The 26798-nt window shown below is 37.6% G+C and overlaps 2 protein-coding genes across 13 annotated transcripts in view; one reads left to right on the forward strand and one right to left on the reverse strand.

The window, feature by feature from the left end:
* Positions 1-15489, reverse strand: part of MIGA1 (mitoguardin 1) — a 41797-nt gene extending 26308 nt beyond the window's left edge. Inside the window, exons 1-7 of one of the 2 annotated variants that reach the window (XM_027463783.3) lie at positions 15348-15489; positions 14642-14815; positions 12389-12566; positions 11710-11846; positions 10207-10333; positions 9586-9722; positions 8788-8911 (exon numbers count right to left, since the gene is read on the reverse strand). In XM_027463783.3, the coding sequence (XP_027319584.1) occupies positions 8788-8911; positions 9586-9722; positions 10207-10333; positions 11710-11846; positions 12389-12566; positions 14642-14740 (802 nt within the window). In that variant the 5' untranslated portion in view covers positions 14741-14815; positions 15348-15489. Of the gene's footprint in view, positions 1-8787; positions 8912-9585; positions 9723-10206; positions 10334-11709; positions 11847-12388; positions 12567-14641; positions 14816-14893; positions 15253-15347 lie in introns of those variants that run through there. The other variant, XM_072042179.1, reaches the window with a different exon arrangement.
* The window catches only part of USP33 (ubiquitin specific peptidase 33), a 35749-nt gene continuing 24322 nt past the window's right edge, over positions 15372-26798 (forward strand). For 2 of the 11 annotated variants that reach the window (XM_072042162.1, XM_072042158.1), the window contains exons 1-4: positions 15372-15505; positions 20734-20868; positions 21884-21937; positions 23999-24061. In XM_072042162.1, coding sequence (XP_071898263.1) covers positions 20788-20868; positions 21884-21937; positions 23999-24061 — 198 coding nt within the window. In that variant the 5' untranslated portion in view covers positions 15372-15505; positions 20734-20787. Of the gene's footprint in view, positions 15516-15650; positions 15931-16147; positions 16385-20730; positions 20869-21883; positions 21938-23056; positions 23172-23998; positions 24062-26798 lie in introns of those variants that run through there. The other 9 variants (XM_005010312.6, XM_072042156.1, XM_072042160.1 and 6 more) reach the window with 8 other exon arrangements.

Here is a 26798-nt window from a genome sequence, read left to right on the forward strand (position 1 = left end):
GCTGAAAACTATCAGGAAATAAGAAGTATTGTCACTACAAACCCCTATTTGTCTGCATCACATGAACTCTATATAATAAATTCTGGCCAGGGTATTCAGAAAAAGTATACAGTGAGCTTGGAAATCTATACAGAGAGCTAGCCAGTATAAACACAAGTACACAATGGTTTTCACACAAGGAGATGTAAGGGACTTCGGCTTAACTAAAACGAGAAGCAATAAAATCAGACAATCAGGCAGATTTTGTGTATGCACAAAAAGGTTGAAAAGGGAAGAGGGAAAGAAGCATATTGAGAGACTTAGTAAAATTTAAACAAAAAGAAGAAAGATTTATTACATCTCATCTCATAGTAGTTCCCCTGGTTCTTACTGTGTGGATTTTTTTTCCTCATTATTTTTAAATGATTAAGATGTGGTAAGTCATAGCTACAAGACATTATGTAAGCTGAATGCATAAAAAGGATTGAAAAGGACATACAGAGGTCCAATTCCAAAACAGATGGTCAGATGTAAATTTGGCTGCAGAAGTCTTTAGCAGTAGTCTGGACACCAAGAGTTGTGCTAAGCAAGATTCTTTTATATATTGAGACTTCTTAAACTCCTTTCAGATCTATTGCCAACTACTATTGGAAACAGAACATTGGGCTACAAGGACCTATAATGCGACCTGTTCACCTGTTTTGATGCTCTAGTTTGAATTTTTCCTTACAATTTCATAACATTGTCCTTACAAGTGCCAAACAGCACTTGTAAGTGCCAAGCAGCAAAGAGTCGTAAAACAAACAAACAAACAATGTTCCGTGCTATTTATTCACATTAAGGAATATTTATACATTTCTTTCATTTGTTTCAGCAGATTGGGGGTTTTAATTCAAATTTCACTGATGAGTGGATGCAGATCCTTGCCCTGCCCTGAATCAGCTTTTAATGTCTGATATTCTTCTGTATATGATTTCTGATATATCTTTAGTCTAATGTCAAGAAAACTAGATCAACTGACCTGAATAAAAGCCAGTCAGTTATGATTGATTTGTATGGTCTGCTCTTCCTTCAAAATGAAAGGAAACACCAAATAACACCTAAGAAAAAATTAAAAGTAATACTTTGTTTCAATATATTTATGAACATTTTGGACAGCTAATCTAATATTTCTTTTGAGGATTACTTTAATAAGCAGCATAATGTAATTTATTACAAGCAGCTTCACACTAAGTTCTGAATGAAGATTTAAGATTAAAAATGATGAAGCACTGAAATGAAACTGTCTTGTGTGACGTATTCTTAAAAAATAATTTGGTGTTCACACTCCTTTTTTGATACAGTTCTAAAAATTAATATTCAAAAAGTGCAAAAAAAATCCCTCAATGTATAATATTAATGCAAAACGATATTTTATTATTTCAGACACTCTGCAAAATTTAACTTACTTAAAAAGTGTTTGTAACCCTAAATAGGCTTTTAAAGTAGAGTTAGTCACGTGTGTTTGCTGTTATGGGGTAAATGATAAATACACAGACAATACAGCATGAGTTAACCAGTCCTATCTGCATAGCATTGTAAGGTCCTAATTGCATGAACTATTGTACAAGTGTTCCTTACTTCTGTACGGAACTGGCATAGCTTCATTAGATTTCACCCCTTTTATCAGGGATCTCAAGTTGATGGGCAGAGGAAACAAAAAGGAAAAAAAGTGGGCAAAAGCAATTACAGTTTGCCTGAGTAACTGTAAGGAGGCAGAAAACTCGCATTAAGACGAGACCTTGGGAAAGAAACGAGTGCAGCTGCTCACATAAGGAATGAGCAGAAACAGTTGAGAAATTGTAGGCAGATTTTGTATTCGGAGGACTGAAAAGAGAAACACTGGACTGGCTAACAGAGCAGAGCTGGGGGGTTTAAATCAGGTAGGTGAATTGTGGCTCAGTTATAAATAGCTTTTAGAACTAAAAGGAGGAAATGCTTGCATTTTGCTTCAAGACAAACTCCTGAAGGGAACGGAATGCTCTGGTCACAGATTTTTTGTTTGTTTGTTTTTACTTTTTTTGTTTGTAAGAATCATCTTTGCTCTTTTAAGTCTGTTTGAGAGAAGCAAGTTTTAAATGGACAAGGTAAGGCATGAGAACACAGCAGGAGTCACGAAGTGAGAGAGATGAGGGCTTCAACGGGAGTTTTGGTGTGAACAGAAAGAAAGCAGGCTTCAGAGATGCCATTTGCAGAAAAGCAACAAGGTGTATAATTAGCCTGCCTGGTCTGATCTGGAGAGCATAGCTGGGGGGCAAGTGGTAACACAGGTCTGAAACAGACACTATCTGATTTTACTGAAGCATTTTCAAAAACTTCCAGCCACGTTACCCCTGGCTTACACACAAGAAATGACCTCCAGTGCTGGCTCAGTGTATGGTGAAAAAGATTATCTTGAGCCACTGCTGAAAAGATTTCAGCTAATCTGTTTTACTATGCAATGAAACGGCAGCTGAGCGTCAGCTTTTAAGATAAGTACAAGCATACGCCCCAGGTTATCAAATACCAACATAAAATTACAGATTATCAAACTCTAACCTTTTTTTAGTACTGGTAATTTCACTGCAGGTCCATGAAAAACTATTTTGTGTTTTTAGCATAATATTGCTAACATTAACAGGGTGTTGCTGAGAGAGCCAAGCATTACAGTCCTTCAGTACATGTAATGTTTGCAGAAATATTTGTTTACAGTTTTAAATCGAACTTCCAACTACCAATCTTACATTTTACAATCTCAGCATCCTGTGTTTAGGTGCTTTCTGGCTAAGAATTTTGCTGAATGCAATTCAAAATGGAAGTGTTATTACTATCAGACAAATGTGTCTTTAGAGTAAATCTGAAATATTATTGATAGATGAAGACATCGTATCCAATTCAAATATTTGCCATTTCAATACCTATTGTGCAACAGAAACGAGGACTTGCAGCAATACAGGAGATCTCACAGGAAAGTGCAGCAAGCTTCAGCAGTTACTGAACTTTTATAAAACTTTTATAACAAATTATAATTACTAAATTATATTCAAATTTTAAAAAATAAAAAAGAATAACTTTTCTGGGCTGTTGCTTAGACTTAGCAATATCATTTTCTTTCCCTTATAAGAACATTTCTTGGGATGAAGACTTCTCCATACAAAGAAAAACCTAATATTTTCTTTTGTTTCGGTTTCAAATGCCCATGTCCCATTTCTGTTTCAACCACTACCAAGCACTTTCTTTTTTCTCCAAGAAATGAAGAAATCATTTAATGAAAATTTATTTTCAGAGAACACAAAGCAAGAAAAAGTGTTCAACCTATGATTAAAAAGTTTAACTGCTTTGAACTTTATTTATGGTATGTACCACTAGACAGCACAACTAAGTGAATTATTACAAATTGCTCACCTTCTAATTAGTGCCTGTCTGAGAATTAGAAATATTTCTTACACATAACCAACTAAAATGTAATAGTCTTGATATATTTTTTTCCATTAAGGGTTTATAGGAAGGAAAGAAAATACAGCCCCTAGATATCCATCCCTGGGCAGTAAAATACGATATATTTAATCAACACAGATTCTATAAAAATGATCTTTACATAAGCAATGAAGGTATTGAAAGATTTTTATTAGTTTGTTTTAAGGGCAACTGGAAAAAAAGTTTCTAATATGTAAATAAGTTTTCCAAAGCGTTTTGTCACTAGGTTAAAGGCTGTGCTCATTCTCTCCAAAATGCCAGGCATATCTTTGAGCGTGAGGAGAAAATTATAAAAAGAAACAGACATACCTACCATCCAACAACACAGACCTTTATGAGAGATCTTTACCACAGTAACTCGAGAAATTTATTTGTTGTAAATGGTATAATTTTTTTTTTCCTTTAAAAAATGTAATTAACACATAGGTTTTGATATTATCAAAATGTTTAGGGGGCACATTATACAAGTCACCATTAGCTTGAGTGTCAGCATTCCTTTTTACAGTAGAAATCTAAATAAGAATTTCAAGAATTAAGAATTCAGTACTGACAAGGAGCACGACAATATGAGATTTTTAACCTCTGACCTGCAATTCTGCTTGTAAGTAAAGCTATTGTTTCTCTCCTAACTCTTTGCATTCCTCCGAAGTTAGTTCGACTAACCTTTCAGCCTCCTAGAAAAGATCTAAAAAGTGAGGACTTTCTTCAAGAACAGACTACAGAGAATATTGGAAGCCTTTATCCCTCTACCCCCTCATGTTTACCTCTCAGAAAAAACAAGCTGAATATTTTGTTTTACAGTTTTCGTCCAATTGCCTTCTTCCTCACTCAGTATCGCTTATGCCTGCCTGCCTCAGGAAAGCCTGTTTGTAGGCTTCCCAGGCCCAGGTTTCACAGTCCTAAGATCAGCAGAAAACCAACAGTAGTTTAGCCCTATATATTCATTTTAATTTCATGTCCAGAAGTACTTCTGCTTTAGAAATCCTGTTTTAGCTTGCTGGTTCCTATGATAATTCATAGAAATTATAAGTCCAGTGGAGAAGTCAACCACAGTGAACATAATTGTGTTCCATTATTTTATCTTTTTTAAATGTAAACCTTTTCCAGGGATGTATTCATTTATAACTCAAGAGGATGTTACAGAGTTGAAAGAGATGATTTGCAGGTAACAACAAAAACAACCACCACCAGGCACAATTCTACCCACAGGAAGAAGAGATTTATGCAGCAGTACAGAACCCACAGGTGTAAAGTTGAATATTTAGAAGTATTGGGAAAAGAAAAATACATAATTTACACACACTTAGAAAGAAAATCATTTGGAGGTGGTAATTCACACAAAAAGAATCAAAAGGCAATTAGACTACAGCATACAACCACTTCAAGTGATGATTGCCTACTCTGACAAGTCATCTTTTACCTGTCACAGCAGCCAGAGAAGAAGCATTTCAGCCACATCATGAGAGAGACTAGTTGCAGTGATGAGCTCTTGCATTCTAACAGTATCCCTGGTGACTTATTCCTGACTCTCCCACGTAGCACATTACCAATAACTTCCTCCAGAAGACTATTTCTCAAAGCACGTTGGCAAATTCATCATGCCAACCAACTTCAACTAGTAAATGGGATCACAAAGAGAAATCCATGTTTGTGATAGGCCAAGTGTTAGCAGCATGACCCTGCCTGCAGCACCCCGCCTCAGTCTCCCAGTGTCATGTGTTGATGCTATGAAGAACTACACAGGAAACGGGGGCCTTGGGAGATCGGTACAGCTCAGGTACTGCCAAAGTATCAGGCTAGGAAAGCAAGGACCACAAAATTTTTTTTTTCTTTTTTTACAAGAATATCAAGTCAACAGCACCACTAAGAACATACTTTGATTAGACAGAGAAAATCATGACTTGGGAATAATCATATATAAAAATGTTGGGAAGGAGCAACACCTATGATGAGTGGCCAAGTAAGGGACAGGAGTGGTTTCAAGAACCCCAGAGATTTGGCAAAATATTTTACAGAGAAAAGTGAAAATGAGAAATCAATGGAAATTTTTACCTTTGGAAGTTTCCTACCTGATCAAGTTCAGAGCTCCTTACAATTGAGGGTTTCAGAATGAGAAATGCTAGCTAGACATTTTGTAGCATATCTTTTGGTAATGCTTGATAGCATCTGTCCAACTGTCAGAGCCCTGCCTCCCGCTGTGGTTAATCACAAGTGCTTCAGATGGAGAAAATGGAAGAAAAATCCACAAAATACATCTAGGCAGGGGAAGATAGGAGGGAGGAAAGGGGAGGATGAAAAAAATCTCAAACATATTGTGGAGAAACTTACTTCAGAACTTATATTTGTTTCACTTGAACAAGCAGAAACTGGATCTGGTTATGACTTAGACAACCAGGTCTAAAAATTCCCCAGGAGGATATAACTTTTCCATGTGTAAGTCGCTATTCAGAACAAGCAAGTCACCTCTCAGTACCTTCTTCAATAAAGAGCTGGACATACGCAACTTAAGCTGTGTTTTAGTTCGTTCTTCCAAAACATGGATCATTTTTATGGCTTGCTTTGAGCTTGTATTTCCATATCTTCTGAAATTGAGACAACATTACTGGACACTATTCTAAAACCATGAAAACCAGGTTCATATTTCTGCAAATATCCTGATACTGTCCTTTTCACATAACCAAAGATTAGCAACGTGGTTCTTTTTCTACTGCACTGTACTGGGAACGTATATTGACTGTGATGAATAACTATCCTAAGGGATTCCAAGAATGCTTCTTTATTATTTTTAAATCTCCCATCTCTACGTACAACCCATAGCTGCCTGTATTCAAATGAAACTGCAATCATTTAAAAGAAATAATTCAAATCAATATTACCAACCCTTACTTTTCACCATCCAATGCTTTTAATGCCCCAAATGATCATTTCTAATCAGCTTCAAGCCCTATGAACAATTTTTATCAGCTATGTAGCTGATAAAATTAGTGTTTGACTGCAAATCACCCCTAGAACACTTTTCTAGGAACATTTCCCTTAACAGTGGGCAGAACATCAATAAACGTTCAAGTCACTGAGCTAGCTTTTATCATCTAATGTATGCTGTATCAATTCTCAAAATTGCAGATCTCTCAGAAAACCAACAGTCCAAGAAAAACGGTTCCAAAAAAAAAACATACCAACTGACACTAATTACAGCTTTTAGCTTATCAGCTGGGGTAACAGAACTATGAATTAGCAACAGCATTATTTTACAGGCATGACTCTTAATTCATGATTTGCACTTCTTAAAAAAATTTGTAACTCAATTGGCAATTTCCCAATCATTTGAAACATTTTTCACTTTCCAAGACTAGTGAAGGGTAAGTGATAGATTAGGATGATTTCTTTACCCAGCTTCTTTCAAAATTTTCAGATATGAATTGTCCAGGACTACCAATTCTTACATAGCATGTGCTGCCTCTTACACCACAAATGATACACATTTTTATCAGTGTAAAGATGTATACACTTTCTTGCCTCGTTTTAAATACAGAGCAGAGACCTTCAATTCTGTTCCTGTTGAGAACAGCCATTTGCATTCTACACTATATTATTCTTTGTAAAGAATGCTGGACCATCTCTCTTTCTTTTGGCCACTGGCATTTCATAGTTTCCTTGGACCTGCTAGTTCTGGTGGCTCTTGAACCTTCCGTTCCTGTTGTTGTTTACACATGCATGCACATGCATACACACACACACTCAAAAAGGAAGTCAGAAAAAAGCAATCAACAATTAGTACACTTCCTAAGAGTAATACAAAGCTTTAAAGAGAAGTGAAATAAAATAAGTGGTAATATATATTAACATATACATTTCATGGTGATACAGGAAAGTCTGTTGAGAGCACCTTTCGTTTTCTTTTGCTAGGTTACCAAATACAAGTAAGAGGAAAAATAAAGCCATAACAGAGCTTCTAGGATTCTCCCAAACATACTTTTCTGTTTCTTCTCCGAAAAGTTACTAAAAAAGTGGTGATCTCAAAAATATCCTACTTCAAACATTCACATACTATACCTAGTAGTTACATCCTACATGAACATAAATTACTTAAGAAACTGTGAGTGAATAAATGTTTCTGCATCAAACAAATACTGCACAAAAACATCCTCTGTATTAAATCAAGTGCCACCGTGTTCGAGATGATGGTTGTCTGTTTATGTTCTAAAATATTCTGAAAAAAGTGATACATTCTCTAATATACTACTTGCTGTTCAAGACATTAATTGAAGATGATGAAAAGCCCCAAATCCTGATCAGTGAAGCACTGCTCACTAAACTAGTTCTTTATTTGTTTTCCCTGCATACCTGGCACAGCACAAATAAAATTCATAATAAAGTAACTGACAACATCTATTCAGTAGATCACAAATGATTTCTACAAGTAATATTTAAAGAGAACTCAATTCCCTTGCTAAACAAGAATCAAATTATCACATCTAAAAAAAATAAAATATCAATTTAAAATACTTACAGGGAAACAAAAATAAAAATAAATCAATAATTAAACACAGAGACCTTTGAATACCATTTTATTAATTTTGCCTGAAGACAGAAACTACAAATAAGCTACAAATAATGGATAAACACTGCAACTTTATCTAGGGCTTATGGTTTCAGACACTAAAATTAAAACAACCCAACATTTTTCTACTTTAAGAATAAGTTGGCAGATGTACCCAGACATGTCAGAAAGCTAGTTTTGACCTAAATTTAATTCCCACTTTACTCAGAGCTGTATTTAGAAGTTGCAGGACAACGCGAGGGCTAACAGATGAGAGTACTGCCACCTTGTGCCAGCCAAGCTGAAGCCTAACAAACAAGACTAAAAAAGAAACTAAAACTAATTGCAAAACGTGCTCTGCCTTTGAAGTCTGACAGTTATTTGAGATCAGATGCTTGATACTGAATTATGAAAGGGTGCAGTAGTATTAGATTTGAAAATTCAAAAAGACATATGAAACTTTCTTTTTAATTTCTCTAATATGTCCATGTTATAGAAGGGCGTAATATGTTCTTAGTACATAAATATTTAAATACTTCAGTCAAGATAAACTTTAGAAAGTTGAGTAGAATTCTGGAAATTCTGATATATACTGACAGTCCACATGAAGAAAAAAAAATCCTCTCAGTCCCTTCTTAGTTAAAATACAAATACTACATCAAACTTCACATAACAGTGTATAAAAAATGAAACTGCTCAGTGGATATTTCCATGAGATCCCTCCACAAGGGGCACTATTACAAGTAATAAAAACGTAAAATAGTAGTACTCACCAATATCATTAGCTAGAGAAGCAGGATCTGAGGTACCAAGGGTGGCCTCAAACTCCTCCTGAAGACGATAAGCTCGCTGAAGCAAGGATTCAAGCTTATGAATGAATTCAGCACTGATGATATCCTGCAAGAAGAATGACATTAGAATATTTGCTATTTGTTTATGGTCTATATTCTTAGACTTTTACAAACAAATCTTATTAAATCTTCAAAGGGTTCATTGTGCCGCGTTAATTTTCAACAAACAGCATAAAGACTCTGTCAGATGTACACTTCAACATCCAGAATACAAGCACCTTTCTAAACATATATGTTTTATTTAACATAATTAAAAATACTAAACTTAAAAATACTTTAAAATTATATGTGATGTTTACTGCACTAGAAACAATGAAAACTGTGCAGCTGTATGTTTATCTCAAAATATTTCATCATTTAGTTCATGAGAACAAAGGGATACAAATAAAGTTCAAGCACATTATTTGTGAATACTCATAAACTTATCATCCTTCCCAGGACCTGCATCTAAGCAAATATCCTCTCACAGCTGTAAAAGGAAGGCATGACCCAAGAGATTTTGTGCAGAGAACTGATTAAAGAAATGCTTTGTAGCTTGGTATTAGTAATACCATCCAGATGTAAACACTGATATAGCTGCAATTGACAAGAAGTCACACCCAAACTAACTAACTAACAACAGCAAAAAAGTCCTTTAAATGCAATGTAGAAGTTTAAAATATTAATGTAACAAAATGTAGTGAATTTTCAGGGCAGCGTCAGTAGATTAAATATACTCACTTCTACACTTTCTTCTGCGATTGCATCTCCTGCTCCCAGCTTGATGGAACTACAACTTGCTTCGTCTTCAACTTGTCTGTTACGGAAAGTTAGTGCCTGTTCCCATCTACGTAGTGCTTCCTCAAAAAGCTCCATACCTAGGGTAGATCAGAAAAACCTTCACTCAATCAAACACACAGCTTCCATATGTATTTTAGGCTCACAGAAACTATGAAAACTATGAAGAACTACTAGAAAACTATGTAGATAACTAGCCTAATTACAGCAAAACTGTAATTTTTAAAAATAGCAATTCCCAGTCTAAAAAGAAAAACAAAAACAGATGACAGCTGCCTTTTTAAGATAAGGAAATTCACAAAGCAACAAGGACAACAGTATTTTTTCCAATTTATTTCTAAAAACGATTCTATAGCTTACTACTACAAATACAGGAATCACAACAATATATTTTTAAAAACCTAACACTAGATTAAGCAAGCTTAATGGAAGCGTTCTTGGACACATGCCCACAAGACATTGTAGAATAAATTACCACAGTATTGCACAAGCATCACTTTGCCATAACACCAAGAAATTTACTTTCATTGCTATTAGATATTGAATATTCTTATCATAACCTACCCATCAAATACAAATTCTCAGGTGTTGTCACTGGAATATTGACAAGTTTAATATCATCTTCGTCTGCTTTATCCCAAGAGTTAGAATTGGCACAAGCACAACTGTGACAAGAGGTGGCACTCTGAACCTGAAAAATAAATACATTTTGAAGTGTTGTTATACGAGGTATCCTTAAAAGTACATTCCTCCAGAGTACATTATGGTCCAAGTTATCTATCTAGTCTTACCTACAAATTACCATTTAAAAGACTTTAGAAAAAGCACAATTATTTTCAGATTTAGCATAATGTATTGTTTCCTTTGTTATTAATGCTAGGGTGTTGTTTGCCAATATTTTGAAAGTCATTATTGCTCCTTTCTTAAAGTAAGAAAGTAATTAGTGATTTTCAATATTATTTTCCACTGCAGATTATAATAAGAGTTTAAAAAATAAAACTTGTGTAGACTGATGTAGACAGGGTCTATTACATGACCTGCACGTGCCTCTCTGAAAGTAAGGGAAGCAAACACAGACGCACAGAAACATACAAAGACTGGTTTAAGCCTGACAAGACACATAAAACAATATACAGCCACTTCCTTCTCCTAGTTGAGAACGGCTGAAAGAAGAGGTTTCAGCTTTTAGGTGAGAAGCATGTGTAAACATGATTGTTAATTCCTAAAAACAACCCATTTCCTAGGCAAAACATTACAGATATTATGTTGCATTAAACTTCTCATCCTGTAAATAGTTCCTAACTAGAGGTGCTGTTCACCAAAACAGAGGTCGCATGCAGCCTAATGGACCCACACTATAGCATCTGCATGTATCAGTGGAGCAGAAAGAATATTCATTTATTTCTGTACTCTAACCAGAGGAACAGTGGAGCTTAACTCTTTTCTTCTCTTTCTGTCCTCTCTGAATTAAGCCATGTTGTTCCAGATTGCAAGTCTAGGAGCAGCTGATCAGATAGGAAAGATCTCGCTACCTCTTCTCCACTAAGGTTTTGCTTTTACCCTTGTGTCAATTCTAGCATTCAGAAATTCAATTCAATTCACTAACCTAAGATAATAAGTAAGAAATCATCAATTTTTAAGTGATTTTCCTGCCAAGTCAGTAAGGTGACTCACTAAATGGTCTAAAATGCACCAGAGCATTTTATATATAGAGGCCAGGAATGCATAACTGAGTGCAAGATACAAGGAATCCTGCTTTCAGAAGCACTAAATTGTATAGATTTGGCTCATTCCATTGCACACATCTGCATCCTCATGAAGTTGTTAGACATAAGACAGGAAGAGTCAGAGGCAGTAGACACAGAATCAGTAAGAACAATAAAAAATATTTTTAGTATGTAGAAAGTACAATAAATTCCCTACAAACAGGTCATTTTCCATGCAGTCAGTATCTCAAGCCTTCTGAGGCTGCATAACTTATTCAGGAAAGTTGTTTCAGGTCAATGAAACCATTAGGTGCACATCCAAGGCAAGTTAACATACACTGAAAAGCCTTAAATCACTTACCGAGACCAGACTCTGAACTGAGCCAGAGTATTTACTGAAAAGTCCACCATTTGCATAGATACAAGACTGTGATCCTTTTTCCTTGGCAGAGCTCAGAGAAAGAGTCAAGTTTTGTCGGCTACTGGAACAACTTGAACCTAATAAATACACTCATTTTAAAGATTCTACAAAACTGAAAACATTGTATCGTGTTAACAAGAACTAGCAAGAACTGTGTCTAATCTTTTCAATAAAATCCAGTTTTGAAGCAAACAACAATTTTTCTTTCATCTACATTTCTACATTAGAAATTATGAATTAGAACAGTCGATATCCATACAATAAGTATGCATATTAAGCACTATTATTTTCCCATCTTATAAAGTTTAAATTTGCTTTTCTCAGTTTTGTGGCAATACATCCACAAGAACTGCAACCCCAATTGTTAATATACAACTGATAAAAATAGTTTTAGTCCAAATGCACAATTAAAACAATAGCTTTAAGACCAGCTAAATTATAAAATACTGTAACTTTTTCCTACTTTGCACAATTTTTACTATAACAATTAAAACCTGATCAGTATTAAAGGAAAATGATTTATTTTACTATTGTATACTGTTACATACACACCCTCACATCCCCTTGCTTCCCCTTCAAGACAGACTAACCAAAAAAACTTTGGGGTTCCTTCGCGTACCTTTTTCTGATGCAGCTGCTTTGGTACATTCTAATAGTAGATGGCCTGGTTCCCATTGTGACACTTGCTTGTTTTTTCTTCCACGTCTTCTTTTAAAATGGTGTGCCAGAAAAATAACAGATATTGCACTCACTGCTGTGACTGTGAACAATTTCTTTAACCCAGGGGAAAGTTTAATCTGAAAATACAAGAGTATGACTTCATTGGAGATACATGCTCCTTAGCTTTCACCTTTCCACTTATCCTCCTTTTGGCATCTTCAGCACAGGCTGAAGGAAGGACCTAAGAGATTCAGCTGTCACATAGCTTGAGAAATAAATCAACTCTAATCAAGGACATAGACTAATAACTTCTCAAAGTTTGTGATGGCCAGGTGAGAAAGCTTACAAAGGGGTTGGTGGGACAACATCAGTGGTGGCACTGAGAGTCATACTCCAACACCAAGAACTCTAAGACATATTGCAAATCCATGAACTACGGGGTTCTAAACAAATAACTTTCACACTTCTTTTTTCTTTCTTTTTAATGCCAGGACAATGCAGGACTTCAGTTAGTTCTTAAAAAGACCTAAAAAAAGAATCTCGGCCTTCACAGCTAGACTGTTTTCTTGCACTGTGAAAGAATGGAGGACACAAAAGCTAACTTTTGCATTGTTTCAATCTGGGAAGAACATGTACTTAAACAAATTTGCCTAAAATGAGTTTTCTTTATTTTTACTATTTATTTTGAACATAGATAATCTGTAGATTTGTATGTTTAAATTTAGCAAATAAGAATCACATATTCAAGCAACTGGAATTAAACCCACTAGCAAAGCTTAGAAAGTTCAAAGTGACCAGACTTTAAAAAGAATTCAAGAAAAAATCCACTTAACTAGAAAATACTGCCCACATCCAAAGAATCTTTAGGGAATCTATGCTACTTGAGAAGGCATGACTTCTGGGGGAAAAAAAAAAAAATCTGCAGCCCCTGAGGCCAATACAGTGTTTCTGTAACACCTCCTCATATGAGAAAGGAACTGGCCAGAGTATCACTGCACTCTGGCAGGCCATGGTTGCTGTGCAGTTGGCTATTACTATCAATAGAATTATGCAATTTCAAGAAGCATTGAACGCTTCTTTGATAGCTTCACTGAGTTTGCTATCAGTGTCAAATACCTTTGACTTGAGAACTCTAAGATAAAGAACTTAAAGATTCTTTTCTATCTTGACTGAGGCCAAGAACCTAGCAGTATATTCTGCAAGCTAAAGTAAATCCCTGAAAAAGCACGAATGCACATTTGCAGGAAACTACTGGATTTAACAGAAAAGAGTAACAATCAAATAACTAAAATTGAAAATTCAGCTCTAGCATTAAATTCTGTAAGTTTCAAGGTTCAAAAAAAAACTGTAAGATTTTTTAGAAGTTTGCCTATGCCTGCAAGTATGACGATACACGTTAGCACGTTGAAAAATATTTATATGCAAATTTGAAGAACGACATTGCTTCCATTTATAAACAACTAATTAAATAAAAATAAAATACAGTTGTATTAAGGACATGAGTTTTCAAAGCAAAGCTTTATTAATAAACGGTTAATATGTAACTCTGAAAAAAACTTTATCAACATTGCTAACTACAAACATTTTTTTCCTTGTCCTTATCCTTGTCAATAATTTGCCATAGGCAGAATAGGGAAAGCACCTTTGAGCCGTGTTTTGTATAGCCAAGTAAAAACTCCCCCGCCCTGTGTATTACTGAAACAGAATATGGTTCACTGTTCAAGAAATTTATTATCTGAGACACATGACTGCGGCTTTAGTGTTTTCTGAAGTAATTCAGACATATTTAGCTCTACCACTTATCACTCATGTACTTACAGACAACACAATTACAGCAACTCTTCCTTGCCTTTGTCATGACAGTGCTCTAGGGAATAATCTTGTAATTCCCTGCAGACAGGGAGTGTCAGCATCACAATACTTACAGCTTTCCAGCCTGACAAATAATAACATACTCTTCAGCCAGATTTGACTGCTATCCACAGTGCTACTTATATAGTGAAAACTAGCCTATAATACCAACAAAATAAATCACCAGATGATGTTGATATGCAATGATGAACTGTCAACAGAAACACTTTTAGCTTGCAGCTGTAAATAAACAAAAATCCTTACAAATTTAGTTCGCATTAAGTTCTGAAAAAAAATAACATTACAATTAAACTTTAAAAGTGTATCATCAGTTGCAATACTCACAGAACATATATATTACCTGTATAAAAGAATAATACCAAGAAAGGGGAAGATGAAATGCCCGAAAAGCTACCGTCTTCAGAGAAAACCGTGCCTCAGTAACAGCTTCTTCTGACATGGCTCCTTCTCTCCCATAACCTCATTCAGTGGATCTATCTTGAAAACATGAGTCCCAGATGGCCTCTGGAACGGGCTGTCAAATGAAGGATACATACTCAATTATGTAATACAAGGCGAAGATGGCTTTCTTCTACAGACTTGAAACCCTTACGTAACAGGTAGCTGACTTGTTTGATTGATGTGTGTGACCAGAGATGAGATTTGCGTTTAATGAGAAGACAGCAAATGTGCTGGCTCAGCTTAGGCCTCGCTCATCCCAACTGCCCTGTGTGGAGACCCGCGTGTCTGACAAGAGCCATCGCTCTGCTTTGCCTGTCTGACAGCTCGCTTCTCACATCCGATAAATCACACACAAAACAACTCTGATGTTAAACCTTCAGCCGGCGCCCGGCCTCGCACGGGCTGCGGACCCCGCCCCGCCGCAGCCCCCTCCCGGAGCCCCGTGCCGAGCTCTCCCCCGGGTCGGGGACCGAGGGCCAGGGCTGCCCGAGCTCCCGCACCCCTGCGGCTGAGGCAGCCTCGGCTCGGCTCGCCCAGGGGCCGGATCCCACGCCTCGCCGCCCGCCCGCCGCCCCCCATTAGCTGCCCCCGCCACCCGCCGTTACCTGCCGGGCACCGGGGCGGGCACCGCGGGCAGCAGGCACGGCCCCTCACGGGCGGCTCCGTCCCCGCCCCGGCTGCCGCTAGGAGGCGGGCGGGGATCCGCTTCCGGGCCAGCGAGGAACCGCTGTGGGCTGCCAGGAGGCAGCGGCCGCCTGATGAGGTGAGACGAGGTGAGGCGAGCCGCTCCCTCACCCGCCCGCAGCCGCCATCCTCCCGCGGGGCAGCCCCCGCGGCTGGCGGCCGGGCAAGGCGGGGCGAGACTCTGCGGCCGCCATCTTGGTGTGGGGCGGCGCTCACGTGAGCGGCGCGGAGGCCCCGCGCGGCCATCTTTGTGCGGGGCGCGGCCGGGGGTGCCGCAGCCGCGGCCGGTGAGGGGAGAGAGGGAGGTGCCGCCGCGGGCCGGCTGCGCCCGTCCTCCGCCGGGGCTCCCGGGTGGCAGGGAGCGGTCCCCGCGCTGTCCGGCTGGGCTGGGCTGGGCTGGGCTGGGCTGGGCTGGGCTCGGCTCCGTTCTGCCCTCCGCGTGAGCCGCAGGGCTCGCCGCGGCCCGGCTGAGCTGCGGGCTCCGAGCACGGCCGCGTCCTGCCGGTGAGGAGGAGGAGGGGGAGGAAGGCGGCCGTGAGGCGGGGGGTGGCAGGAATGGGGCGGCCGCGGCCTGCGGCCGGTCGCAAAGTCCGGGGGGGCTCGGGGCGGCCGGGGCGGGGCTGGGGGCTGCGGGGTCTCGGGCTGTGTGGGTTGGGGGTTGGGGCCTGCCCGGCCCTAAGGGGAGGGTCGAGTCCCTCTCCGGGGACGTCTGCTGAAGCGGCGGCGGTGGCACGGCAGGTAGGAGGAGGTTCCCAGGGGCCGTGGTTTCTCCGCGAAATGCTGGTGATGCCGTGAGGCTGTCTGCGAGGATCGATCGTCGCGGCCGAGGGATGGAAGAGGGGGAAGAAGCCTGGCGTGACGCCCAGGGGAAGATCGCTGTGGGCTTCTCCTTCCTGGCTGCAGGCCTGAGCTAAGGAAGTCTCCTTAGATGCGTAAAGGACAGCTGATGGGTTACAAGGTCAGGCGTAGTGCTGTGGAAGGAAGAAGTGAACAGGCAGGCGCTGTGCCCTAGAGGCAATGTAAAATAAACGCTGTCTGACCCAGTAAGCGGACAGGCTGTCAACTCAACCATTTTCCTAAGGTCTGCTTAGGAAGCAATACTTAATAAGAGGGGGAAAATCTAACGGAAGGGACTTAATAACATTGCTTCTCGCTTGGGTGGATAGTTCTTGTTGCCCAAACGCAAAGACCAAGCAGAAAACGTCTGCTGGGTAATAGAGCAAAAAAGAGCTTAGTGTGTGAAGTTCAGGTTAGTATTCCCTCTGATTGGACTTCTTGGCACAGGAGGACTGTTCTCAAGTTTGGTAATGGTAAATTAGAAATTGATTCACAGACATAGTTATTGTGAAGTGATATTGGCAAAGAATTCTTTAGAAAGTAGCAGGTACCTTAGTAATTTGAATACATACGCTAAAGGTGATAGCTTCATTGGACGTGTGTAGTTAGCAGTGAGCTCTGCTGTTTTTTATTGAAGTGTGAAGAATGTCTATATGATAACTAACTATGATAATGAATTACTGGAAGCTCCAAAGCTCTTCACGATTTTAAGTAATTAAACAATCAAGTACAAAATTCTATGTCATTCTTTTTTATTGTTGTTGAGAAAGAAAACAAATGCGATTGTTTCAGTGCACCACTAGCAAAATAATTGTGAATGCAAATGAGAATGCTGAGCTTAGTACTCACTGGTTACATATGCTGTTATTCAGAGCTGTACAGTCAAAATAATAAAAGCCTATAATGAAGATACAATTACTGCTTCAGGCAACTGTTGTCTTCAGAATAGCTGCTTTATTCTTAAAATCTTCTACCAATGGTCTGGAGTTGAATTCTAGTTTTGTATTTACAAAGGTTAGAATTTACATTGTATTTAACTGGAGTTTTATGTAAGGTTAGTTTTTTATAATTATTTTTTGATCTCTAAGTAGTTCATTTAGACTTGTTCATAGGGCAAGTATTCAGGTGTGTGGGAGCAACCCTGTAAAACGATCTGATAAAATGTCTCCCTATTTAAGGACATCAGTGGAATACAGATAGAGGTTTGTTTATTTCAACATCTGTTGAAATGCTAACTGCTATGATTAGGTTGATGGAAACATTAATTTCAGCTTCAATGCCAAAAATTTTGAGAGAATTTAAAATATGTCGTGTTTGTTTTGGAGATATTAAGCTCCCGGCATGAGCCTTGAAAAGCTTTCAAGGTTACTTGAACCCCTAGTGATGGGGATATTTTTGTGTGTATGATGGGCCTTTTGTGGTAGGCACCACACACGTCTTATGATGGTGTGGAAGTCTGATGCATGATGAACAGTGAGCTGGTCATGGTGCTTTAAAATATTGTTCATACTTCTCTGATGGCTCACATGAGCCAGTTTTTTCACAGTGAATGCAAAGTATGAAAGGGGGGAAAATATATTTTTTGTATGTCTCATGCTGTATGTGGTAAACAAAACTTCTTTTGATCATTAAATGATTCAGTTCATGGAATGATGCAGTATGATACTGTATGGTGGGACTGAGAAGAGGTGGACTGAAACAAACCTTTCAATAGAATGGTGGAGACCTAGGAATGGACTTCAAAGTCCCTTCCCAAACGTATGGGGAATATTGTAATAAAGTTTATTGCTTCTTATTTGAAGAAGCAACTTTCAGATGAGGTCAATGCAACACAGAATTGGTGGAAAAGCAGGTGTGATGAGATGCATTAGTAGACGGAAATAGGTAATCTTCGGGTGAATTAAGAAGTGGTGAAATGGAAGGAGGGCAGCGAGCAAGGGAGGGGCTGCCCAGGGATCGATAGTGCTTGGAGAGATGAAGGATGAATCGTGGGTTGGAATTCAATTGTACAGTTTAAGATTTCAGTGGAAAATTTTACAAAGTAGGTTATAGCAGCCTTGGTATGTTAAGCTACCAAGGCTCTTCCTCTACAGTGACTTCCGCAGTTGCTACAGCATGGAAGGCAGGTGCAGGTGGAAAAAGTTTGACAACAGAAGCTGAAAGCCCATTCATTTTGCTGTGCCCATATGATGTCACCTACAGAAGTTGTAACATGCACTAGAGTTCTGCTAGAGACACTTTCCCCATGGAAAGCAGTAGGGGACATGTCTGTAGGGACGTGTGTCAATGTGCTTTGGTCTTTCGGCTGATTATTATTAGAAGAGGGATGCAGATGGAGACTGCACCAAGAAGCAATCTGCAATGAGCAGAGCTCTTGAGTTTGTGTTTGTGTTGGTTTTGCAGTTCCAGTTGTGAGAAATAGCTATTAAAAATCTGGTAGTATGCAGTGAAGTTTATCTTTCGTTCATTGCTTTATATTACTTGGGATAATTAATTCGGAAATTTATTTCCATAAAGTAATTAAGCTTAAAGCTTTCCTAAGCCATTATACCAGTCTTCCTAAAGCATTGGTGTTAAGTCAGCATTAATTCACACTGAGATATTTTAAGATAGGTCTTTAATCAAAACTCACTCGTCCATTTTTAATGTTTTATAGATGTCGCAAAATGTGCAAGATGAAGTGTGCGTTTATGTTTCTGTTCTGGAAAAGAATTTTACAGTTCAAACCAGAATTTCCAATATGACAGAAAGTTTAGGACTTTTTGCCTGAAAAACTATTATTTTCATACATGAAGTCTTTCAGCAATACTGCAAATAGATACTGAACTGAGGAAATATTTCTCCAGCTGCAGCTTATATTTAAGATTAATGCTTTTTAGAAGTCTTTGTTGTTGCAGGAAAGAGGATTTAGACCTCATTCTGAAAAAAATCCCAGGTTATTAATTTGCTGTTGTATTTCTAGCCCTGTGAGCTTAGATCTCAAGTATTTTATTGTAAAGCTCTTAAAGTGAGATACAAAAAGACTGAAAGATATACATGCATACTTGAGTATGTTATATATTAATTGTATATCTATAAAATATATTTATATATGTGCATATATGCATATATATATATGCATACAATAAATATACAATAATGTTATATCCTATTTTTATAGGAATAATATATGTAATACCATGTTTATACAGGTGCACATGCACACGTTAAAAAGGTGTACACACGTGCATTTGCATACATGTGCACACATTTAAAAAAATCTCTGATAGTCAAATGGAACTGAAACGACCCTGACAGAGGGTTCTTATTGCAAGACAATAGAAATAAAGACCAGGTTAAAGATAAAAAATGGTGTTTGCCAGGCAGCGTGTAGGAGATGCCTACTAGGCAAGGTTTTGTGCCCCCACTGTATGCCAAAGCCCCAAGTTAATATTCAACACGGGGATTGCTGATGCTGTGTGATCCATAGGCCCATGAAGAAATGGACATAAAACTGCTAGAGCAAACAAGAGAAGTGGAAAGAGATGTCAGTGCCAAAGGCTGCAAGCAGGTTGAGGAAAGTGTATCATTAAGTTAGGCTGGAAGCTCAGTTGCATGTGTTGACAAAGGAAAGCTAGATTGGCTAGGTAAGTAAGTGGGCAAAGAAACTTTAAGACTCCTTGGGCTTGAGAGATCGATGCCTCAGTAGTAATTCTTCAGCGACAAAACTGGAATGAGACTCAATTGGAGTACCTACGTGAAAGTAATGTTACCAAGTTCTGTTTTTTTTATTTTGCTTTCGTAAAGTATCAATTCTATCTGTGCAGCTGTCAAAATAATAATCACAAAAGGGTTGGATTTAGCATTCCATGTTTCTAATAAGTCTGCGTCCACATCTGAAACCCTGGACGAACAGAGAGAACTCAAATGAGAGAAACTTGCTGAGTCATCAGTACTACATGGGAGTTACAAGCTCATTTGCTTTTGATATATAATGTGCTGGTATCTAGAATGATTTTTTTTGTAAATAAATAAAACCAAGATAAGGTTCAATTCTCCCATGGCAAGTGAATCACGTGGCTTCAGCACGTTTCACCAGTGTTGCGTAATGACTGTTTCCAGAATGTACAAGCCAAGCCACCACCAGTTCTGGGTAGAGTTGAGAAAACGTATTTTTAGAATTGTTTTATTTTTTACTTTTGGGTGTCATGGTAGAGGCCACGAAGATAAATCAGTCCAACTGGCTTTGCTCCATTCAGGATTCTGTTGTTTTGTGCCCTAAAAGTCAGAAAATAGAGGAATGCATTTTAGATCTCCGCTGTATTTAATTTAAACTATTGGATTCCCTTACCCTTAAGGTATTTATTTTAACTTACTTAAAAATGACACAGTCTTGTAAAGGCTATGTATATTTTGTGTAGTGGATATCTACTTCTGCTGCCTACTGCAAGGAATAGGATTTTACTTACTCTTACTTCTGTTGAAAAGCAGATTCCTGGTCTTGGAAATTCCAGCTGCAGGATCTCGGAAAATACAGCTTCTGAAATGTCATCACTCAGCAGCAACTGCCCCCACTTGGAATCAGTGGGTGAGATAACAAAAGAGGAATTGATACAGAAATCTCATGTAAGTTGTAGCTTCTTCCTTCTAACTAATTAATTGTGATCACTTACTTTAGCTGCATACCTTGTCATGTATTGCTAAGCAGAAGATGTGTTGAACATAGGATAAAACTTACTGCACTGCAGTAGTAATGTTCAAACAAAGTATTGGAAGAACTATGGGCTTTAAAGCTGAAAACCTCATTGGCCATACTTAATCCTTAAGAGTACTTTTCCCAGCAGTGTGTTCCAAAGCAAATGTTACTTTAATATCACTTAAAAGAGATAGCATAACACTAAGCAGAACTTATTTTCAGACATTGTAATTTTGGCTGTTAGTTGATTAGAATGTGAAAGTAATATACTATGTCTGGACTTCAAGTGGAAGCTGTAAAAAAGAAATTTATGCTTAAGTTTTTTGTTGGATCACAGTTCGCTTTCTGATGGAGGAATCACAGGTTGAGAACCTGTCCTTATCTGAACTCTTGCTTTCCATCTAGTATTAATACATGATACAAAAGATTTTTGTAACCCATTTTAGTAGCTGGGATGTGGTGAAAAGTCAACCTTTTTCTGTCCATGGTACTAATTTTTTTTATTTGAAAGTGCAGCAGTTGATTTGCTGCTGAGGAGAATGCCGTTCTCCTATTGTTGTATCTTCTTTTGTAAATCTTTGTAGGTAGCGATGATTTTATGGAGCATGCAGTTGTTACAGATCCTGTGTTTTCATTTCTCTTTGTTAGATTGGTAGACAAGACTAGTTTTGAGGTTTTTGATGGTAATGTGATATAAAATAGCTTCAGATTTTTTTTCTTTTAAGAATCTCAGAGATCTTAGATTTTACTAGAAAAAAATACACAAAGCTTAAAATCATGTGAAATAAAACAAAAATTGAGTTAGTATCAACACATTCATTTTTGTCTTAAATTTTTCAGTTGATAGTTGTTTTTTACAGTATTTTTTCTCATTTTTTCTTGAGGTTGTGGTTTATTGACGAAAGTAAGTGAAATAATCCTTTGCCTGTGCATTTAATTTAACAGGGCACTTGTCAGGACTGTAAAGTTAGAGGACCCAACCTTTGGGCATGCTTAGAGGTAAGTTGTTCAGCTGAAGTCCTGTTTTAGTAAACTGCGAATAGAAGTTGGTAGTAATTTATTTGTTGTTGTTGAAAGAAACAACTATAATTAAGTTCTTAAATAATAACTTACAATTAATTGTAAGTAAAACCTCTCATGCAATTTTTATTTCTAAAATGTTTTATCTTCTATCAGGTACATATTTCTTGTAATTTAAGAATATTATGTTTAAAATGAGTTTTTTGGATAATAAGCTGACATGTTAAGGGTTCTTGTTTTACAGCTTCTAAGAATTTTTTAATCTTTTTCCTGGGTCTGTAGATTTTAAGATAATGTATTATTCTGGAATTAAGTTACTTCTTTAAGCCTGCCTTAAAATTTGTAGTATAAACATCTAGCAGTAAATGATGACTTCTTTAAGAGTATAATATGTACTTTTTTTTTATTTGTAGGCAAAATAACTAAAAAAAAATGAAACGTTATTCAGACTTAGGAGTTCTGTAGTCTTTACCCAGTGTACAGTTCATTCTTAAAAGTGTAATTGCCTTAGTCTTCTTGCTGCCTACAAAGAAAAAATGTATTAAAAAAAAAAAAAAACGAAAATACTACTTCAGATTGATCTATGATACCAACAGGGAAGTTATGCAGCAGATTTATTTTTTAAAATGTCTTGAATTTTTCAAACATAGAGCTCTTTTCAGAGGTTGAGATTCTGCTCTATAGGCTTGGCTTCGTTTCTTGGCAGAATAAACTTAAGTCCTATCAGGAGGATCTCTAGGCTGAGATGCAAATTTGTAGGTGTGTGTATGAGTACTTTCAAAAATCTGCATTGCTGATTTCCTTTTAAGTGCGTTATTGTAACAGTGAAGAGATTATTTTGATCCCATTATCAATAAAAGATAAGGGGGAAACAGCTGTTGTTTAATGTCTTTTTCTGAGGTTGCTTGAAGTTTAATTAAATATAAAAACTCTTTGGGGAATAACAAGAGAAGTAGGAAGAGGTGTTGAGGCATGCATGAACCTGGCAGGTGGAGAAGCGCTGTGGAGCTTAAAGCTTTTTTATTATTATTTTTATTTCTCACTTAGAACTCTTGCACTGTTTTTGAAAAACTTAATTTCATACAACATTTTCCATAGGAGAGTTTTCTAATTACAGTAGGACACTTAAAGTGTCATGCTGTGCTACATCTCCTCTTGGATGAATTGGCATCTTGCCTTCACCTTTTGTGCATAGAAAAACAGCCAGCACATGGTGAGATCTCAGCATGTTAACTATCTGTAACTTAACCAATATCTGTGATGATTTAATATAGAAAATTGACTCTGTGTCCAGCTGCAACTGTAAATTAACATGCTTAGTGTTATACAGATAACATGCTGTACCTTCTTACAGGATTGTCTTGGCTCATGCAAATGAGGAATTACTGAAAATTGCTTGAAGATTGGCAGCTGCAAGATTGCATACTCAACTCAGCCAAATATGTTTTGTAATTAGCACGATTAAAATCAGCAATTACTTTGCATCTTTTAATTAAAATGTAGTAAGTTATTAACCATATAGTGCTGGAAAGCCTTATTTAAAGGTTAAAAAAAATACTGAAGTAATACTATAAGAGTCATAATAGATAGGGACATGAAGCATGACACATATATTCAAAAATGCCTTTAAGTCTTTCGTAATTTGGTATTTTAGACACTGAGTTAACTTCATGGTTTCTGCCACAATCTCTACCAAATCATGAGTTGTAAATATATATATACGTGTATACATATATATATATAGAGAGAGACTTGAATCTGAACAAAAATGTCAAAAAAAAGACCTGAAACACCTGTATATTCCAGGGGTACTGTCTAACGCTGTCTACCAGTGAAAGGAGTTGAGTTAAATCTTGCAGCATTCTTACTTTGCTTTAGGTGATATTTAACACTTACTGTGCATGTCTCTTGGTTTGTGTAGGAACCTGCAAGTTTGAAATATAAGTGAATTTAAAAGGGGCTGGCAGTATGTTCCTGTTCTGTAAACCTGTTTGACTCCACGTTTTAATTCTGTATGCTTCTTCATGTCTTGCTCAACAGAACAGATGTACGTATGTTGGCTGCGGTGAATCCCACGTCGATCACAGTACAATCCATTCCCAGGTATGTATATTTGCTAGTAATATAATAGTTAGAAACAGTGAAGTAGAACTACAGAACTCTGATTTTGTGTAGCAAAGCCAATAATCTGTTAGCATATCTATTTGGCAGTTTGATTCTTTGTTTTAGTTTTTCTCTTACAGAAGCAGGTCTTACTGGCTTAGGGACATGTGAGTTTAGAATCTTTGTGCAGTTGCATAATTATTTATGTAATTCTGACACCAGTGCTTCTTAAAAGACCATGGTGAAAATTCAAGAAAAATAATAATAATAAAAAAAATTATTTTCAAGATCCATAGACAAGACCTGTTCTGTACTTAGGTTGAAGTACAGCATAAAAGTTTAATTTGGGATTATGACTGCCTAATGGATAAGAGGAGGAAAGTTGTATTAGTGAAGATGGAGAGTAGAAGATAGGAATTAAAAATTGTAAATTACCAGAAACAGGTGCTTTGTTTCTGCATTATGGTTACTGTTCTGGTGGCTGCAGATAAAAGCCCTGTAAGCCAACGTAAACGTATCCTTTCGTGCCAAGTCTTGATTTTGGATTCAGCTTAGGAGGAGCAATGCCATGCATGCACTGTATTCACCAGCACACCAAGTTCTGTCAAGGGTGGTCAGCTTGAATGCATCTGTTTGGATCTTAAATTTACTGTCTCTTCAATGCACACGCATGTACAACTGGAACAGTTGCCAAAATGACAGAAATAAGCTGCATCATTCTTTCTTAACAAATATTTTCAGAATCACTGGCTTTCTGATTAAATTCTTGCCACTAATTTATAATTACTTGGAATAAGAAAAAATCCAATAGAAATTTCATAGAAAATATATTGAAGACTCCACACTGAGCTATTTTTGGTCCTTAAAAATAATAATAATTAAAAAAAAAAAAAGAAAACCAAAGCAAACAATCCTTACCCTCAGCTGGTGAACATTAATGAACAAATAGGACATAATATAGTTCTACAAGGAATTCACTTTGCATTTTACCACCACTCCTAAAGCAGGGCCTAGTGCATATTTATATAAATCAATATTGAATTAATATAAATCTATATAAATATGCATCTTTAACTAGCTATTTAAGCTTATTCATGGTTCTAAAGCCTTTACAGTAGTTATATAAAGGGGCCACTTGTAGTGCAATTGGGTAACAGATGGTCCCTGAATTTCTTGCCTATAATTTTACACCTTCTGGATTTCTATTGTAGCTTATCCCTGTTTCACATGCTGTTTTAGCAATGTTAAGTAATTACAAGGTAACAAACAGAAAGGGAATGGATGGCTTTACTTGATGGCAGTGACATCCTTGTCTTGATTTTTCTCATTGATTTAATTTTAATTTTTGGCCCTCTTTAAGCCCTCTTCAGGATACAAGCTTTCCTAATTTGCTACCTCAAGTATTTAGTGGTTACCTTTATTTGATCTTTGTGCATTTGCTTTTTTCTTATGTGATAATCCTTAACTGATAAGAATGACAGAGACAAGGTTGATGGGAATCATTTCAGTTCTCACAAGTTTCCATCAGCAAGGCTTCCTATACTGCCAATAATTGTGTTCATTGTCTCCACTTTGTGAAAATTATTAAACCCTGGAGACTTCTAAATGCTTGTGCAACAGAAGCTGCAAAATCAAGCATATTCTTATGATTAAAATATTCTAGGATACTTACTTACTGTGATGTTCCTGATAAGTTTCAATGGTGGGAGGGCTTCTTAATGAAACTACAGCCCACACTTTGTATTAAAAGCATTATTCTTTTACAAGACCTTATTAAATGAGGGAACTTGGAACTCAGACATCCTGCAGCAGTATTATTTTCCCAATTTCTAGCAAATCTCTCATCTATAAAGATGTCCAGTGCTACCGTGTAAGGAAGAGATACAGGAAAGTGTGGTGAAAATATCTCGAGTTTAATAGCAGCTGTTTGCATGATCTTACAGTAAGAAAAGAGATCAACAAAAGAAAGGTGAAGGTTAGAAACATAAAATATGCTCCATCTGTCAAATTTTTATGTTGCTGCATAATGTGAAGCTGTCAACAAGACAACTAACTGAGTCTAGAATGAATGTTTGTTTTGGTATGAGCAGCTCTTATAACTGACCTAAGAATCTTGTATTATCTTCTGTTTGATTGTTCAATGGCCAGCAACCTGTATTTCGTACAGTGAACTGGTAGAATGAAACACTGTCCTTACTGTATAGGAGGAGGTTGCCATTGTGACTAACAGCAGACATTGAAGGTAGCTTTATTGTGAATTTTAACTTTCCACCACAATGTCAGTTGTGGTTTAACCCTAAGGCAGCTCAGCACAACACAACCACTTGCTCGCCCCCCACTCTCCCAGTAGGATGGGGGAGAAGAATTGGGTCAGGGGGAGTAAAAGCTTGTGGGTTGAGATAAAGACGGTTTAATGGGACAGAAATGGGAAATAAATTATTAATATGTGTACTAAACAAATTGATGTACAACGCAGCCACTTGATACCTGCTGACTGATGCCCAACCCATCCCTGAGCAGCAGTCTGCCCCCTACCTTGGCCAGCCACCCCATATTAATTACTTGGTATGACATCACATGGTGTGGGACATCCCTGTGGCCAGTTTGGGTCAGCTCTCCTGGTTCTGTCCCCTCCCACCTCCTGGTGCACCCTTAGCCTCCTCACTGGCAGGGTGGTGTGAGAAGCTGAAAAGTCCATGGCTCAGTGTAAGCACTGCTCTGCAACAATTAAAACATC

Source organism: Anas platyrhynchos, chromosome 8 (genome assembly GCF_047663525.1).
Source record: "Anas platyrhynchos isolate ZD024472 breed Pekin duck chromosome 8, IASCAAS_PekinDuck_T2T, whole genome shotgun sequence".
Classification (NCBI taxonomy): domain Eukaryota; kingdom Metazoa; phylum Chordata; class Aves; order Anseriformes; family Anatidae; genus Anas; species Anas platyrhynchos.